Raw genomic sequence first — 14,806 nt, 5'->3', positions numbered from 1 at the left:
CAGCGCTTACGTTATATTGAGCAACAGGCATACCTTCTATCTATCTGTGCTTGTGTGGTGAAGTGCCTTGGATGGAATGGCTCTTTCCGAATAATCAATATTGATTCGTTGTAAAAGATGAGGTTGGCTTTTTTCTTGATGTTGCTTCCTGCAGGCAATGGAAATACTCAGGTCTGTAGCATTGGATGCTGGTCTGTGGTAGTTTTGTCATTTAGTACTAGCGGGAATGTCACATTCTGATGCAGGATTGGTCAGCTTATGCTAATATACTGTACTGACTAGCATCAACCTTCGTGTTTTTTCATTTTTTAATGATAATGGAACAATTAAGAAAGAAGAAATTCCTCTGTTATCGTGCTTGTTGGTTAAAGGCTTCAACTCGGCGTATTGAGCTTCCGTTTTCGTATTGCTTTTTATTCTTCCGACGTGGTTTTATGCTCCCTTACCCCGCGTTTCCTCGTATTTTTGCAGGAGATTAGAAATTTCAGGAACAAGGCTAAAAAAGTAATCACAAATTATGCTAGGAATGGAAAGATGAAACGCTAACATTGCCAAATCCATGGCGGCCAATACGTGCTTAAATTACATATCATCAATTTCGAGGTGCTTGGAAAAAGTCTGTAAAACTTGGGTTTAGCTTCAACGCAGAATTGAAAAAAAAAAAGGCGTTTTAGCTCAATCATGTGTTCAGGGGCAAATCCCCCCCTCCCGGGGGGGTCAAACGCATATTTAGAAAAATCAAACAAGTCATGGTTACTCTAACTCGAGAGTGAAGTATGGGTCTCGCAAAAGGATTCTTAAATCTTAGCTGTGACTTTGAACAATGTCTTCCTGGTCTCAGACTGAGATTCTGAAAATGCCCAAAAGGGTGGCTATGCCAATAGCCTATAGATTCATCTCTTAGTGCAAATTGCCCGACCACAGTCACCAAACACACGAAAAAGCCTTAATAAAAACATGCATTACTCTACATTCTTATAAATTTGTCAATCTTACAAGAAATCGCCTCCCAGGCCATTGAAACTCATTGAGAGTAAGTGGGGTTTGTTTTGACTTTTCCCCTGTGCTTTTCTATTAGCCTTCCAATGGTTATTAGTATGGACACCATCGTCTCCCTTCTTGGAACAATTTTCCCAATAATTTATTCGTCCTCTTTTTCAGCTCTCTCACTTGGAAAACTTGAATATACCCATTTCATTTTCCGTGTATGATTGCAAAAATGTGCCCCACAATGGTTGTTTATCCACTAAAGGGAACCTTAAATTCTAGGGAAGGAAGGATGGGAGACCCAGATGTCAAAAATATAGACCAAGATGAGCATAATTTGAAATCTTTGAAAGGAAGATGCGCAATGCGCACCATTTCTTTTTCGGGCCATGTGCTGCAATGGCTATTTATTTATGGTGGAGGGCAAATTTATAAACCTCTTGTTTTTTGCTATCAATTTATGAACCTTGTAATGTCATATTAATTAAGCATTCGGAGCATAAGATGTCCGGTTCATGAAGAAAATGATTTCTAACTGAACCAGGGAACCTAGTCAAGCCTCAAGAGATGAGGACATTATAAAGAAAAAGCGATGGATAGAACCTGGCAGGAGAATATAGTTTTCCATCAATTACTTTCAATTTTCAAAGGCCCCCTTGTCCCTTTCTTAGGGAAAATCCATAAAAAGTTTGTGTTTGTAAATTTTATTGGTTAAAATAACTTGATATGTTTTTATATAAAAACTATTAATAGTTTAATACTCTGTAAAATTTTATACTAAAAGAATATTTATATAAAAATTATGAATAGAGATTTTTTTCCCCTCTTTCCATAAGGCCATTTGCCCTTCTGATCTGATTTAAATGAAAAGAAGTTTTGGTAAAGGAAGGCAAACGATCAAATAAAATCCCCTTTTGAGGAATTTGCTCATGGTCCATTTGTCCGGTTTGAGGATGTGGATTCCATTCTGTTTCACCTTTTTCATTAATGGTTTTTTTCCCCATTTGCTCCTTTTCCTTCATAAAAGTTAAAAACTCAACAGAAAGCGCAAACAAACACTCTTTCTTTCCTTCTCATCCTTTCTTCCATTGGTTATGCAAGTCAAGTCCACTTCACCCACTGCACGCCTTCTACAATTAAGGGCGTTCTTCAACTTTTGTTCTCGTATTTCTCAATCACATTTCTTACCGTTCAATCTCATATATTTCTGCGAAGCTTTCTGTGTCTTTGGATCCCAATTCCACAGACATCAGTCACATCATCTGATTTCCATGGATCCGGCTTTCTAAGAATTTCTGGAGAATCCATTTTTCTGAGAAATGGCAGCAGCAGAGGCGTCCAGCTCCAAAGGGCAAGCATGGTTCGATGAATACTACTCTCTGCTTCACCCCCTCTTCTTTGTCTTTTGTAATTTCTGCAGTATTTTCTCACAATTTTTCTTCTCAGGTTCTGCACTAATGGCCTGCCCAGCGACATTATTATCGAAGTTGATGACATGAGCTTCCACCTCCACAAGGTGAGCGTAAAAATTAGAATATGAATCTTCTAATGCATACACCTATCACAGGACCGACAATATTCTGTTCTGTATCCTGTTGTCTGAAATTTGTCCACGATGTACCAGTTTCCTCTGATGGCAAAAAGTCGAAAGCTTCACCAGCTGATAACGGAACAAGAATCAAATCATCCCTCATCAGCAAAAATCCAAGCATCTGGAATCGAAGAAGTGGAAGAAGACGACGAAATTGCGGAAGAACACTGTCGTATAACATTCACAGACTTCCCTGGCAGCTCCGACGCCTTTGAGATGGCTGCTAAGTTCTGCTATGGCGTCAAAATCGATTTGTCCGCATCCAATGTGGCTCCTCTCCGCTGTGCCGCGGAGTTCCTTGAGATGACCGAAGAGTACTCTGAAGACAACCTCATCTCCAAGACTGAAAGGTTCTTATCCCAGTCTGTTCTCAAGAGCATCAAGGACTCCATTAAAGCCCTAAAATCAATCGAGCCCTTGATGCCCCTATCGGAGGCTTTAGCCATTCCGCAGAGGTGCATAGATTCCATTGTTTCCAGAGCGTCGTCGGCCAATCCGGCTTTGTTTGGATGGCCGGTTACCGACGCCGGAACTAACGATGCTTCCACTCGGAGTTCTTTGTCGAAGCAGGTCCTGTGGAACGGAATTGAGTCTGGTGGAAGAAGAAAGAGCATCCCTAGAGGGGACTCTTGGTTTGAGGATCTTGGGCTCCTGAGTTTGCCCCTGTTCAAACAAGTGATTCATGCCATGAAAGAGGCAGATTTGAGTCCAGATATAATAGAGAGCAGCCTCATGTATTATGCGAAGAAATACATTCCAGGGGCTTCAAGGTCAAGTCGAAGGCCAATGACGTCCTCGTCCTCGTCTGTAGTTTCAGAGGCTGAACAGAAGGAGCTGCTGGAGTTTATACTCTCCAATCTGCCCCTGGGGAAGAGCTCTGGGTCCTCAACAGCAACAAGGTTTCTGTTCGGCTTACTCCGAACGGCCAATATATTGAACGTTTCCGAAGCGGGCAGAGATGCGTTGGAGAAGAAGATAGGATCGCAGCTCGAACAAGCTACACTAGACGATCTTCTCATACCGAGCTATTCGTATCTTAATGAAACGCTCTACGACGTTGATTGTGTGGAAAGAATTCTGGCTCACTTCTTGGCCGCTTTACAAGAAAGAAACGCCGCTGCGGGTGGTGATGGAGGGGTCGCTAGGTCGCCGGCGTTGATGGTTGTTGGGAAACTAATTGACGGGTATCTGTCTGAAATTGCTTCAGATGCAAATCTAAAGCCTGAGAAGTTTTATAATTTCGCTCTCTCTCTTCCTAATCAAGCCAGACTCTTCGACGACGGTCTCTATCGTGCTGTAGATGTCTATCTCAAGGTATCCATTCATTCGATTGCCGTCTCAAAATTATACTGTACAGCTATATAACGAAACACATTCATGTATTTCATTAAAATTTTGCGTTGCTCACTTGCAGGCACATCCACGGATATCGGAGGCAGAAAGGGAAAAGATATGCGGAGTGCTTGACTGTCAGAAGCTGACACTAGAAGCGTGCACTCACGCGGCACAGAACGAGAGACTTCCGTTACGAGCAGTGGTTCAGGTGCTATTCTTTGAGCAGCTTCAGCTGAGACATGCCATCGCAGGGACTCTAATGGCAGCGGAGGCGGCTGCAGAGCCAGGGAGGCCGTCCGCGGCGCTGGGGCGAGAAGAGGAGGGAGACGGAGCAATAATAGCGGGTGCGCACGATGGCAGCAGCACGTGGCGGGTGGCGGTGAGGGAGAATCAGGTGTTACGCTTGGACATGGATAGCATGAGGACGCGGGTGCATCAGCTTGAACGCGAATGTTCATCAATGAAGAAAGTAATCGAGAAGATTGACAAATCGAGCCCTCATCGTGAGCAAGGAGGCGGCGGCGGCGGCTGGAGAAAGAAATTTGGTTGCAAATTCAAAACACAAGTCTGTGATTCTCATGAATCAGCGGTCGTAGACCGACGGCAAGGACGAGTCGGAGTCCCCCAACACCAGCTGAAGCAGCATGATCATCGTCACCGCGAATAGGCAGCCAAATCCCGTGGGGTTAGTCCGCATGTGTTATGCTGAATCCTATCCTAACTTTCTGCCACGTGTCCTTCTCAAGAAGCAATGATTGATTTATTAAAAAAGAAAAAGGCAAACAGAGCAAGGCCAATAATTCGGGTGATTTGGTAAATGTCGAAATGAGGCAGCTTTTGAGGTGATGGAGATGGACAGAGCATGAATAATACAGTGCGTGCCATGGTGGGGACATTGAGATGCATGCTGGGATAACACAGATTCCTTTTTCCAAGTTTTGGACGGTTTGCTAGGGTGCTCATAATCATTGCTTCCAATGGAAGGTGCTGAGCATTTGGGTAGGGTAGTCCCCCCACAAAAGGCTCCTTCATTTGAGGCTGTTCCGGTTGCTGACATGATGCTTCCATTATCTTGTTCAGCATATTTGTTCTCCTTCTCCAAATTAGGTGCCGTCAGTCAAAGCTATTAGTATTACTATTCTTTAGCTCTGTTCCATAAATTTGCAGGCCAAAGCAATAATGACAAATTCAGTCCAAAAAAAAAAAGCAATAATGACAAAGGATGAGGAATTGAATGGTTCATGGGTTTGACTCATAACGCCCAATTTTGAGAACAAAACTGTCTTTCTTTTCACTACTATCATGATGAGAATTGAAATTTAGTGCGAGGAAAATTAACGTTAACGTAGAAACCTTCACCTTCCTCTCTGCATTATTCAATATCTCTGGAACGTCTACTTTTAGTGTTTGGTCAAAATGGACACTTTTTCCACCCACAAGACCCCACCACTCCGGAATAAAAACAATCCTCTAATCAAAAGGGAAGTATTTGTTAAAATGTTATTAGTTAACCAAAACTGGGGATTGGTTTCCCCGAAATCATATTCCACGCTACACAGAGGAATGGGGCGTCTCCTGGATAAGGATTGACCACGATTTGAGTGTTGTACAGCATTCAATCTTTTGGAAAATTTAAGCTTTTATCTTTAGTTAAACATTTATGATTTGATTTAGCAAGTTGCAAATATCTTGACACAGATTTTTTTTTTTTAAATTATAAAAACTTCCAACTTCTGAGAGGCCCAGTATTAAATTTCTCTGGTTATATGTTAACAAAACAGCCAATACAGAATTAGGTAGAGGAGTAAAAACAGAGGATGGGATATGATAACAACCTCATTATTGCAAGCATTATTGTGACATGATTTTTCTCAGTTTAATTATAACCTTTATCCTTTAAAAATTCTAGAATCAAAAGGATTACAAGAAAAAATATATCAAACTCGATGTCTCTTTACTTTCAAAAATGGAACCTATATTCTCCTCAACGCGTTAATATAATATTGTTAAAGCACACCCCTCAATTATTTTAATGTGAGAAAAGTTAACTTCGTACTTGATCTCGTGGCAACACTGTCATGATTTGCTGTCTAAGTGCCCACAATGGACAGAAGCGGATGACCACGTTCCAGCCACAAACAAGACCAGAGCGATAGATGCTGATTCTGATAGTTCGTATGGCTAAGCAAAGCACTTCTTTAACTGTTTTACTTTTTAAGTATCTGCATGCCACTGAACCCAACAATTACAGATTTGGATCAAACCCCATCAAGAAGCCATGGTGTTGCCAAGTGTCGGAGCTTCAACAGGGCGCCACCTCATGATGAAATACTGAATACTCCAGGCCCTAATGCAGTCAAATTGAGACAGTTGAGATCCGAAAGTTCGCGCTGTTTACATATTCCTCCACATTTGTTACTTTAGAACTTGAAACTGACTTTTCATTCCCCATACAGTTGAATCTTCTTGTCACCCTCGTTCCCCCACGGCATTTCATTGTCAATATTCTAGCCATAGAACCATCGCCACTTCCCGGGGGAAAAAAAAGAAGGTAAAATGTTACCCTTAGGGTGTTTTTCTTCAATTTTTTTTTAATTTCCTGTTTATATCAATATCGGAAATATAACTTGAGAAATCAATGCATTTTCTTCAAAGTCCTGAATCAGGATGGGTAGAATGGAGCACATGGCCCTGAAAGCGGACCCTGCTACGGCTAATTTGATAGATTCCGATGTAAGTGAACTCAAACTAGCAGTCAAGAAGCTCATCAGTGACGCCACCAGGCTAGGAGGCTTGCGCTTTGGTACTTCTTTTCTTAGATGGCTAGCCTCCTTTGCTGCTATGTATGTTAACCTTTCAACTTGATTGGGATCTACGAATGACAATTCACATCAATTTGACTTGTTCGTAAAATGTTCATTCTAGTTACTTATTGATACTGGATCGCACAAACTGGAGATCAAATATGTTGACTTCATTATTAGTCCCCTACGTGTTCTTCAGTTTTCCAGGGTCACTTTTCCACTTTTTAAGGTAACCATTTCTGTCTGATAATTAATAACCCACAGCATTCTTTCGGTTTCCCCTCTCTTTATTTTGTTTCTTCGACTAAATTTTTACTGGGCCATTTAGAGGAGAGTTTGGAAAATGGATTGCTTTCATTGCCGTTGTCCTCAGACTGTTCTTCCCTCGACATTTTCCTGGTATGGTTAAGACAACATGTTATGCTCTATTAACATTGATTTGTCAAGGAAAATTGTTGTTGCCTTGTGAATGTGATGGAAAATTGAGCAAAATGATTAGATTTGGTAAGGTAATGTTATTTAATTTACGCATGCAGATTGGCTGGAAATTCCTGGTTCGTTGATCCTTCTGTTGGTGGTGGCTCCTAACTTCTTTGCTCTCACAATGAGGCATAGCTGGTTTGCAATAGTTATAGATCTTATCATTGGCTGTTACTTACTTCAAGAACATGTCAGGGCTTCTGGTGGATTCAGAAATTCTTTCACGCAGAGCTATGGAATATCTAATACCATTGGCATCCTCCTCCTCTTAGTCTATCCTGCGTGGGGCCTGGTTATACATTTTCTATAAAAGCCATTGCAACCATCAACACTGAAAGTTCTTTTCTTCCGCTAAATCATTCGCAAGATGTTTGTTTTATGACAATTTTGCCTTGAGAACAGACCAGTTCGTCAGTGACGAACACTGTTCCCTTCAATAATATCAACTCATTTGGATACGTAGTTTCGCACAAATTTTCTTGCTTTTGTTCTAACCTGACGAACACTGTTCCCTTCAATAATATCAACTCATTTGGATACGTAGTTTCGCACAAATTTTCTTGCTTTTGTTCTAACCTGCGTTACATTAAACGCTTCCTTCTTGTGTACAGAACCACAAGTTACCATAGTACTGATCACAGGATGGGTGATTTAATCGAAGATACCCACTTAGAGCTGAAAGTGCTCATACTATAGCTTAATTGTTTAGAGGTTGGGGCACATGAAAAGATTAATCTTCCTGCCGTTACTCTATTTATAACATAGAACAATTAAATTTTGAAGATTGAAGTTAACTTCATCGGAGAATGTCTTTATATTACGTGGATTAAGGGTTGGCTGGGATCAAGATTGCAGAAATATGATGGTGTTCAATGATTCAGCTGAAGCCATGTTGATTAATATAACCATCAACGAGCAAGTGTCAGGGAACACTTTGATTTTTTTTGGGGGGGGGGGGGAGAAGAGAAAACTTTGATTTATATCCACATTATTAACATGCAACAACAAAATTATGCCAAATATAGAAAATAGAGGCACAATATATATAGTTATCATTTGGTACTCATCCCTATGTTAAGCACTCGTCACAATAATGAGCATCGTGTTAATTTTTAGGGAACATTATAAATAAAGACTCCCGAATATATAAAAATACGATTTGTGACTCTGAATTTGGAAAATAGCAAATAAGGATCCGGCTCATTTTTACAAATATAAAATGTGGGTGAAATGTTTGAAATACCTCCCACCAAATTATGATTTGGTCTACTGAAATTGTCATTCGCTAAAGTGAATTTGTCATTTCCCATAGTCAACTCGTCATTTGGCATACCTTTAGTCAAATTGTGATTTGGTCTGCTGAAGTTGTCATTCGCTAAAGTAAACTTATTATTTCTTATAGTCAACTTGTCATTTGGCTGAAAGGCATTTCAGACATTTCACTACAATTTTATATTTGCAAAAGTAGGATCGGGTTCTTATTTGCTATTTTCCAAATTCAAAGTCCCAAATCACAATTTTACATATTCGGGGGTCTTTATTTGCAATTTTTCTAATTTTTAATCTGCAATTTTTTAAAGATAAATTTATTTTTAAAAAAATATTAATTATAAATTATCCTTATTTTAATTTATATATATTAAAATAAAAATATTTAAAGTATAAAAAATTTTAAATTAAATACAAACCATTTAAAATTAATGTAAATGATGCAGATTAAGATGAGCATCCCATAATCATGTGGTGATGAGTATGGAACGAGTTCTCCAAAAAATATATAGGGAGGTCTTTCTCTTGGAATGCCCCTGGTTTTTTTCCCTTTGAGTAATATATAGATTTGAAAAGGTCCTCTTTCCCTATATTTTCTCTGGTTTAGTTTAGTTTTTCTTTTTCTTTTTTTACTAAAACATAGATATCCTCTTATTAGAGGCAATTCTTTTCGACGCACGGTCAGACACTAAATGTGAACACTTTTCCTAGTAAAAATTTGAATCTTAGTTTGTCACGTTATGAGAGACAAGTCCTTTTTATTAGACCGAAACCTCGTTGGTTGGTTTAGTTTTGTTTCCCTTGTTATATTAGTAGGGTTTGAAATTGAAACTACCATAGCCCGCCCGCCACTACAACGTTTTTGCCACATTAGTTGCCCTCTGCTATATTTCTTTTTTCTTTTTAGTTTTTTTTGTAAAAGATGACAGGCTCAGCCCAATTGAATTGAACCAAAGGTGGGATTAAAAACCAAACCAATGAAAAACTAATGTGGGCCGATTTGTAACTGCCAAGGGGCTAGATCCGGTCAAAATTTATTCGTGTGCCCAATTAAGCGGCGCTTTCACCTCAATGCCGTGAACAATCCCAGAAACCCTAATGCCTTTTCATCGCTTATAAAATCGAAGCCGCAAGCCTCGTCGTGCATCTCATAAGTCACGACTGTAGGCGGCGTAACAGGGGACGAAAGTTCTATGTTTTTTCGAGTGAGGTTCTCATTGCTGTATCCCACTTTCGTTGGATTAGTTTTTTCTTCTGTCATCTGAGGTTCTTTTGCTTTCTTTTTCCGATTTCTCCTTTCAAATTTGGTTTTGAGGATTGAACGATGTGGTTTTCTCTGTGATGATCAAATAATGATGACGAGTCCGATCTTTTCCATTCTTAAAAATTGTGACGACAAATCGAGGCATTTGTCTGAGAGGAATCCACTCTTTCATCTTTTTATTTTGAACTAATCAATCCTTCCTTTCGTCTAATATCCGGCATAATGCATAGATTTGCCGGCGGTTCGATATTTCTGGGAAGATTTAAATAGGAACATTTTGACCTAGTTTTTTGTTGTATCACTGCGAATCAAGTGCTTGGCATAATGATGATAACTCTAAATTATTCATATGATATTCATATGATGATACAAATCCTCCTACTCATTCTGAATGCCGAGATTATTCGAAAGGTGTTGCATTTAAGTTTTCGGCTTTCTATCAATCTACCTAGCTCAGCAGTCATTGAATTAAGGTTTTTTCAAGTTATTTTAGTCCGTTGAAATGCGAGAGAAAGACATTCATGTGGCTGTGATGAGAAGCTAAATCTCTCATTGTTCATTTGTTGAGATTTCGATGATTGCATTTCAAGCACTTTTGAGCTGCGGTCTTTCTCCCATTTTGATCCATGTCTCAACAAATGATGCCAAGTATAATCTTTTGGGCATTTGCTGTTGGGGGATAAATAATCTACAACTCATTCTGATTAGTCCCTTGGTGAATGCTAATCTGTGGCATGTGTTGTGAAAGTTGGAATAATCAAAAGAAAGAAGAAAATGATTATTTGTTTTTGAATAATGAATACTAATCTGTCAACCATTTCCGTCACTAAACGCTGATCTCTACTCACAAGTTAATCCAACAAAGGATAGACCAGCTAATAGATCCCCTGACGAAAAAGTCTAACGTGGAACTCATTAATCCTCAAGGACAAGTAGACAGACCAAGCTTTATCAGCTAATCCGGAGAATTTTCATAGACTGTTGCCTCGTAAGCAGTGTTTCCGTTGCAAACTGCGACAGAAGGTAAGGCGCCCTTCGACAGATTGGGATTTTTAAAAAAAAAAAAAACAGGAACGTCCATCTTGTTAAATCAGCTAAAAATATCCTTCATGTGAAGGTGAAAAATAAAGCACGACCAATCAAAATACCTATCATCCAATTACAAACTCTAAATTGGAAACATGAAACAGATCAAACTGAGACTCTTAAATAAAATCAAACTTCATCAATTTCCTATTCTTCCGAATCCTTTTGTAAAACCAGAACCAATAGTGAGAATTATAGGAACTAAATTCGAAAAAGAGAGTGAAATATTAATACGAAATGCTAATATTAATTTGATTCAATATAAATAAATAAAAATTCAATGATGGATTGTATTTTTGAAGACCAAAGTTCCGCAGGATACAATCCCAGTTAAGAGCTTGCGGAAAGCTCTCTGTGGTCAGGAGCATGAAATAGTTCAGCGAGGCTTTATGTCTGAAAATTATAATTTTTAAAGCCTTTTTCGAAAAAGAATCGGACAAATTATATGTTGGACTTTGGCCCAAAACAAAGGGGCCGACTATGTAATTAAAAATCGTAATTTTGAGAAGGGTATCTTTATAGTTTATCCCAAATCAGAACCACGCAACGGGGCCATGAGTAGAGCTGGTAATACGGGCTGGGCCCGCGGGCCCAGCCCGCCAGCCCGCCAAAAATGGCGGGCTCGGGTTGGCAAAATGCCAACCCACCAAGGTGCGGGCTACTCCAGCCCGCACCGTTTTCAGCCCGCTCCGCCGCGGGCTAGCCGCCAGTTGGCGGGCTAGCCCGCTTTTTTTTTTTTTTTTTTTTAATTTTTAGTTTTATATAATTTCTAATATATTATACAACATAATTGGAGGATTTTAACCCCCAAATTTCATATTTACATCTTCTCATCCATGTAATTGCATATGTAATACATACATAAAAGATCTACTTAATTAATTTGGATAAGAAAATAGTCAAATTAATTATTTAGAAAAAAATATGTGTTAGTTTTTCTAAAATATCTTCTCAAATTATAAATTAATCCTCACATTATTTTATTATAACTCATTACTCAAGTTTAAAACTCCAAGTCCAATTTTAACATTACAAACTAAGCTCAAACTTATACAAATAATATTTTTTTTTAAAAAAAAAAAGTTAGGGGCTCGGGCTGGCAAAATGCCAGCCCGCCAAAGTGCGGGCTACTTCAGCCCGCACCGTTTTTGGCCCGCACCGCTGCGGGCTGGCCCGTATCCGCACCGCCAGCCCGCATTCCCAGCTCTAGCCATGAGAAAGGAAAAAATAATGAGAAAAAGAAATGAGAAAAAGGAATAGTGACACAGGCACAGACATTCGGAGAGCATTGGGTGCTCATCAGTTTTGATGAGCACCCAATGCTCATCAGATCTGGACCGTCCAGATCTGATCTGGACGGTCCAGATTTTATTTTATTTTTTTTTTATTTTTTTTAAAATAACTATTTTAATAGGTATAGGATAAAAAATAAAGATAATCTTCTAACTATCATTCTTTAAAAATATATCTTTTTCTATTTTAAAATAATTATTTACAATATTAGATCTGGACCGTCCAGATCCAGATTAGATCTGGACGGTCCAGATGGCTCATCAGGTGATGAGCACCCGGTGCTCATCACCTGATGAGCACTGTATACGGACCCCACAGACATTAGCTTGAAGTCTTGAAGCAGCCAATAAGAAAAGGCCTTATCCTATCCGTTATCTGGGAGGCACGAGAGCCATGAGATAATAACGGAGAGATCATTCTGGGCCAACACAGAGGAACGCCACACTAGCTAATCTCATTCAAGCTCCCCAGAGATCAATTTGTGGCAATCAACAATGGCAGCCTCACTCCAAGCGGCGGCGACCCTCATGCAACCCACCAAGGTGGGCACTTCCGGCCGGACCAACCCCTCTCAGCTCAAGTCCTCTCAGTCTATTTCTAAGGCTTTCGGTTTGGAACCTGCTGCGGCCAGGCTCACCTGCTCTGTTCACTCTGATCTCAAGGACTTGGCTCACAAATGTGTCGATGCCACCAAAATTGCTGGATTCGCCCTTGCCACCTCTGCTCTCGTCGTCTCTGTATGTTCCTTTCCCTTTCTTTATTCCAATTTCTGTCGCCGCACTTCCTTTCACCACTTATTCTTTCTATCCACTTTTGTAACTTCGCACTTTTGTTTCCTGCTGGACTCGTTATGCATCATCTGTGGCATGTTGGTAGCATTTGTAAATTTCATCTGCTCACTGTGGCAGCATATGATCTTAATCATCAGCAATTCCATTCTATTATGCTGCGTATTTATTTACCGCGAAAGCATGGTGATCGCAAGCTTATGGTCTCAAATCAAGCAGTCAAAGTTCGTAGTTATAATTTTCATTGTGGCACGCATTGGAACAGAGCACAAACAGAAGGCCTCTGCTTGCTTAGATGATCCTATATTTTAATTTGCTGACTTCAATTCAGTGTCGAACTTCTCCCTCCCAAAACAGCGTTAATTATATAGAAGGCTGAATTGCTGAACCTTCTAAGAGCTAATCTAGGTAGAGAGTTTTCCGAGTTGCAGAGGCCTGACTAAATTAATTATGAGTATGAGAATGTTGTTGTTGTGGATTCAGGGAGCAAGTGCGGAAGGTGCTCCGAAGCGATTGACGTACGACGAAATCCAGAGCAAGACATATCTGGAAGTGAAGGGAACTGGAACGGCGAACCAGTGCCCAACCATCGACGGCGGGGTGGATTCGTTTTCCTTCAAGGCTGGCAAATACAACGCCAAGAAGCTCTGCCTGGAGCCAACTTCCTTCACCGTCAAGGCCGAGGGCGTCAGCAAGAACGCACCCCCTGAGTTCCAAAACACCAAGCTCATGACCCGTCTGACCTACACTCTTGACGAGATCGAAGGACCCTTCGAAGTCTCACCCGACGGCACAGTCAAGTTCGAGGAGAAAGACGGAATCGATTACGCCGCCGTCACGGTTCAGCTTCCCGGTGGTGAGCGCGTGCCCTTCCTCTTCACCATCAAGCAGCTGGTGGCCTCTGGCAAACCTGACAGCTTCAGCGGAGAATTTCTAGTACCATCCTACCGTGGATCCTCATTCTTGGACCCAAAGGGAAGGGGTGCTTCTACGGGTTATGATAATGCCGTCGCATTGCCTGCTGGTGGCAGAGGAGACGAGGAGGAACTTGCAAAGGAAAACAACAAGAGCGCTCAATCATCCAAAGGGAAGATCACATTGAGTGTGACCAAGAGCAAGCCCGAGACTGGGGAGGTAATTGGTGTGTTTGAGAGCCTTCAGCCATCTGATACCGATTTGGGGGCTAAAGCCCCCAAGGATGTCAAGATCCAGGGCATCTGGTATGCTCAGCTTGAGTCTTAGACCTTCTTTATTTGCGTTTGTTTTTGTTGCGTCAGATTTTGTTGCAACTCCAAGCACTCCCAGTTTCTTCGCGTTTGTATATTAGATGACTTCCCATTATAATGCTTGAACTGCCAGATTTCGCGCCAATGGGATTGTGGGATTATAAATTATGATCACTCTTTCTCCCAGTTTCCACAGATTTTCCATGATTTCTAGCTTCTTCCCTATTTTATTCTTTTCCTCTTCTAGTATTAATGCGATACAAATATACTCCCTTCCTTCCTTTTTTTTAATAAGCAACAACTATCATCTTTTTTTTTTTTAAATATAAACAACATTTACATTTTATCTTAGTTTTTTATAGCAGACTTTTTATTTTGCTCCAGTTAAAAACTTGTTTTCATGGTTAATATATTTATTTTTTATATCCCAAAATATTATTTCTTAGATAATAAATATTTAGGAGATTATATTTTAATATAATCTCTCTTGATCAGGTATTCTCTTCTTGTTCACTTAGCTTGGATAATATGACGAGCAACTTATTTCTCAATTTCCACACTAGGCACAAGACTCGCGCTAATTTTAAGTTTAGGCCCAACTTTTCTTCCTCCTTTTGCCAACGGCCTTCAGGCCACGTCATTTTAAATGAATAATCTGCCTTGATAATACGAAAGCAAAACCA

General features: G+C 40.1%; 3 protein-coding genes and 2 non-coding genes across 5 annotated transcripts; all 5 read left to right on the top strand.

The window, feature by feature from the left end:
* The first annotated feature begins 1,887 nt into the window (after positions 1-1,887).
* Positions 1,888-5,187, top strand: LOC114722186 (BTB/POZ domain-containing protein At5g66560). Its single transcript, XM_028908144.1, has 4 exons — positions 1,888-2,347; positions 2,434-2,503; positions 2,612-3,892; positions 3,993-5,187. Exons 1-4 carry the CDS (start codon positions 2,307-2,309, stop codon positions 4,578-4,580), a joined length of 1,980 nt encoding a protein of 659 aa, XP_028763977.1. The 5' UTR covers positions 1,888-2,306; the 3' UTR covers positions 4,581-5,187.
* A 1,393-nt stretch (positions 5,188-6,580) lies between these two features.
* LOC114722195 (cold-regulated 413 plasma membrane protein 2-like) lies at positions 6,581-7,622 on the top strand. Its single transcript, XM_028908156.1, has 4 exons — positions 6,581-6,756; positions 6,839-6,946; positions 7,046-7,116; positions 7,254-7,622. The coding sequence occupies exons 1-4, from the start codon at positions 6,581-6,583 to the stop codon at positions 7,505-7,507; spliced, it is 609 nt and encodes a 202-aa protein (XP_028763989.1). The 3' UTR covers positions 7,508-7,622.
* A 2,177-nt stretch (positions 7,623-9,799) lies between these two features.
* Positions 9,800-9,888, top strand: LOC114722226 (small nucleolar RNA SNOR75). Its single transcript, XR_003738139.1, has one exon. It is a non-coding gene; the product is annotated as a small nucleolar RNA SNOR75 (small nucleolar RNA).
* Positions 9,889-10,046: 158 nt separating this feature from the next.
* On the top strand, positions 10,047-10,121 carry LOC114722225 (small nucleolar RNA Z105). The gene has a single exon (XR_003738138.1). It is a non-coding gene; the product is annotated as a small nucleolar RNA Z105 (small nucleolar RNA).
* Positions 10,122-12,474: 2,353 nt separating this feature from the next.
* LOC114722192 (oxygen-evolving enhancer protein 1, chloroplastic) lies at positions 12,475-14,315 on the top strand. Its single transcript, XM_028908151.1, has 2 exons — positions 12,475-12,846; positions 13,381-14,315. Exons 1-2 carry the CDS (start codon positions 12,604-12,606, stop codon positions 14,137-14,139), a joined length of 1,002 nt encoding a protein of 333 aa, XP_028763984.1. The 5' UTR covers positions 12,475-12,603; the 3' UTR covers positions 14,140-14,315.
* Positions 14,316-14,806: the final 491 nt, after the last annotated feature.

Source organism: Neltuma alba, unplaced genomic scaffold (genome assembly GCF_004799145.2).
Source record: "Neltuma alba isolate B1F8T4 unplaced genomic scaffold, ASM479914v2 tig00012086_pilon, whole genome shotgun sequence".
In the NCBI taxonomy this organism is placed as follows: Eukaryota; Viridiplantae; Streptophyta; class Magnoliopsida; order Fabales; family Fabaceae; genus Neltuma; species Neltuma alba.
This window is presented reverse-complemented; position numbering and strand designations above follow the sequence as displayed.